General features: G+C 56.9%; 1 protein-coding gene across 1 annotated transcript in view; it reads left to right on the top strand.

The window, feature by feature from the left end:
* Nucleotides 1–277: 277 nt before the first annotated feature.
* Nucleotides 278–1,832, top strand: part of THEMIS2 (thymocyte selection associated family member 2) — a 7,598-nt gene continuing 6,043 nt past the window's right edge. The window contains exon 1 of the mRNA XM_010002917.1: nucleotides 278–371. Within this exon, the coding sequence (XP_010001219.1) occupies nucleotides 278–371 (94 nt within the window). The remainder of the gene's footprint in view (nucleotides 372–1,832) is intronic.

Raw genomic sequence — 1,832 nt, 5'->3', positions numbered from 1 at the left:
AGGCTGTGATGGATCCCAGTCTGTGATGGATCCCAGTCTGTGATGGATCCCAGGCTGTGATGGATTCCAGGCTGTGATGGATGCCAGGAAGAGGATGGTCCCAGGAGCAGGTTGGCCAGTCTGTGTGGGCTGGAGAGCTGCCTGTGGTGTGGGCCTGTTGCCAGGGAGGGAACTCACCACTGCTAGAAGCAGAAGTGAAAGACAAACAGAAGTGAAAGCTGAGCTCAGAGCTGTTTCCCACTCTGCAGAGTGCCCCTGAGCACCGGGCAGCACAGCCATGGAGCCCCTCTCCTTCCAGGAATACATCTGCTCCCTGGACCCCACCACCCTGCCCCGCATCCTCAGGATTTGCTCCGGTGTCTACTTCCAAGGTGAGTGCTGGAGACCTACTGCCTGCCAAGGGTGCCCCAGGGTTGTCCCACCTCCCCCAGCTCTGCTGCTGCAGCCTGGGCTCCTTGCTCCTCCCCTGAAATGGCTGGTTCCCTACCACCAGTGTGCCCGTGCCCAGGGAGAGGTACAAGTCCTGGTGCCAGCAACAGACACTAGTGCCTAAGGCACAGCTGCTTGCAAAACCTTTCCCTTGTATACCCAGTGCCTGCCCAGCTGAGTGCCCTAGTGCATTCAGTCATGCTGCTGTGATGGGGCACCAAAAACCATCCAAGCTGCTCCTCCACCTCATGCCCAGCTCTCCTCCCAGGCAGTGAATCACCTACTGGCTGTGGATTTGCCAGGGATGGAGCCACATGCCTGGTGCCTGGAGGGACAGGCATTGTCCCTGGCCCCAGCAAGAGCACAGAGGGCAGCCTGGTCTGAGCTCTGCTTTCTCCTGGGTGGCATCCCTGGAGACATCTTAGGTCGAGGAGAAGTCTTGACCAACATAGCTTCCTCAGCTGGTGGCAATGGTGGTGGTGAAATGGAGCTAGAAATCAGCAAGTGCATTTGCTGGATTTCTAGGGCTCCCAAAAAGCTGGGAATACACAGCAGGATCCTGGCAACACTGCTGTGCAATTGTCAGGGCTGGCAGGATTTGTAGCGTTTGTTTCGGTTACACTGACTTTTAAAGAGTAAGAGAAGTGCTTGGGGTGGTTTCATGCTGCTTCTCTGTAGCTCAGTCAGAGTGGATGTTTAGCTTCCCCAAGGACTTCTGGTGGCCTTGATAACATAGAATCATGGAATGGTGAAGGTTGGAAGGGACCTTAAAGATCATCAGGGATGATGAGCATGAGCAGGGACCCCTCCCACCAGCCCAGGCTGCACAAGCCTCATCCAACCTGCCCTTGAACACCTCCAGAGAGGGGGCATCAACAACCTCCCTGGGCAACCTGTTCCAGTGCCCTTCTACCCTCATGGTGAAGAATTGTCTAACCTGAATCTCCCCTCTTTCAGTTTAAAACCATCCCCCCTTGTCCTATCACTCCCTGCCCATGTCCAAAGCCCCTCCCCAGCTTTCCTGGAGCCCCTTCAGGCACTGGAAGCTGCTCCAAGGTCTCCCTGGAGCCTTCTCTTCTCCAGGCTCAACACCCCAACTCCCTCAGCCTGGCTCCAGAGCAGAGCTGCTCCAGCTCTCCCATCATCTTCTCTTCTCTGGACCCTCTCCAACAGCTCCATGTCTCTCCTGTGCTGAGGGCTCCAGAGCTGGACAAATTACTCCAGGTGGGGTCTGCCCAGAGCAGAGCAGAGGGGCAGGATCCCCCCTGGCCCTGCTGGCCACACTTCTTTGGATGCAGCCCAGGACACAATTGGTCTCTGGGCTCCAGCCCTCTCTGGGGCTCATGTCCAGCTTCTCATCTCCTCCCACCCCAAGTCCTTCTCCTCAGAGCTGCTCTCCAGCC

This window comes from Chaetura pelagica, unplaced genomic scaffold (genome assembly GCF_000747805.2).
Source record: "Chaetura pelagica isolate M959 unplaced genomic scaffold, ChaPel_1.0 scaffold158, whole genome shotgun sequence".
In the NCBI taxonomy this organism is placed as follows: Eukaryota; Metazoa; Chordata; class Aves; order Apodiformes; family Apodidae; genus Chaetura; species Chaetura pelagica.
The sequence above is the reverse complement of the archived record's forward strand: the minus strand, read 5'-3'. Positions and strand labels throughout refer to the sequence as shown.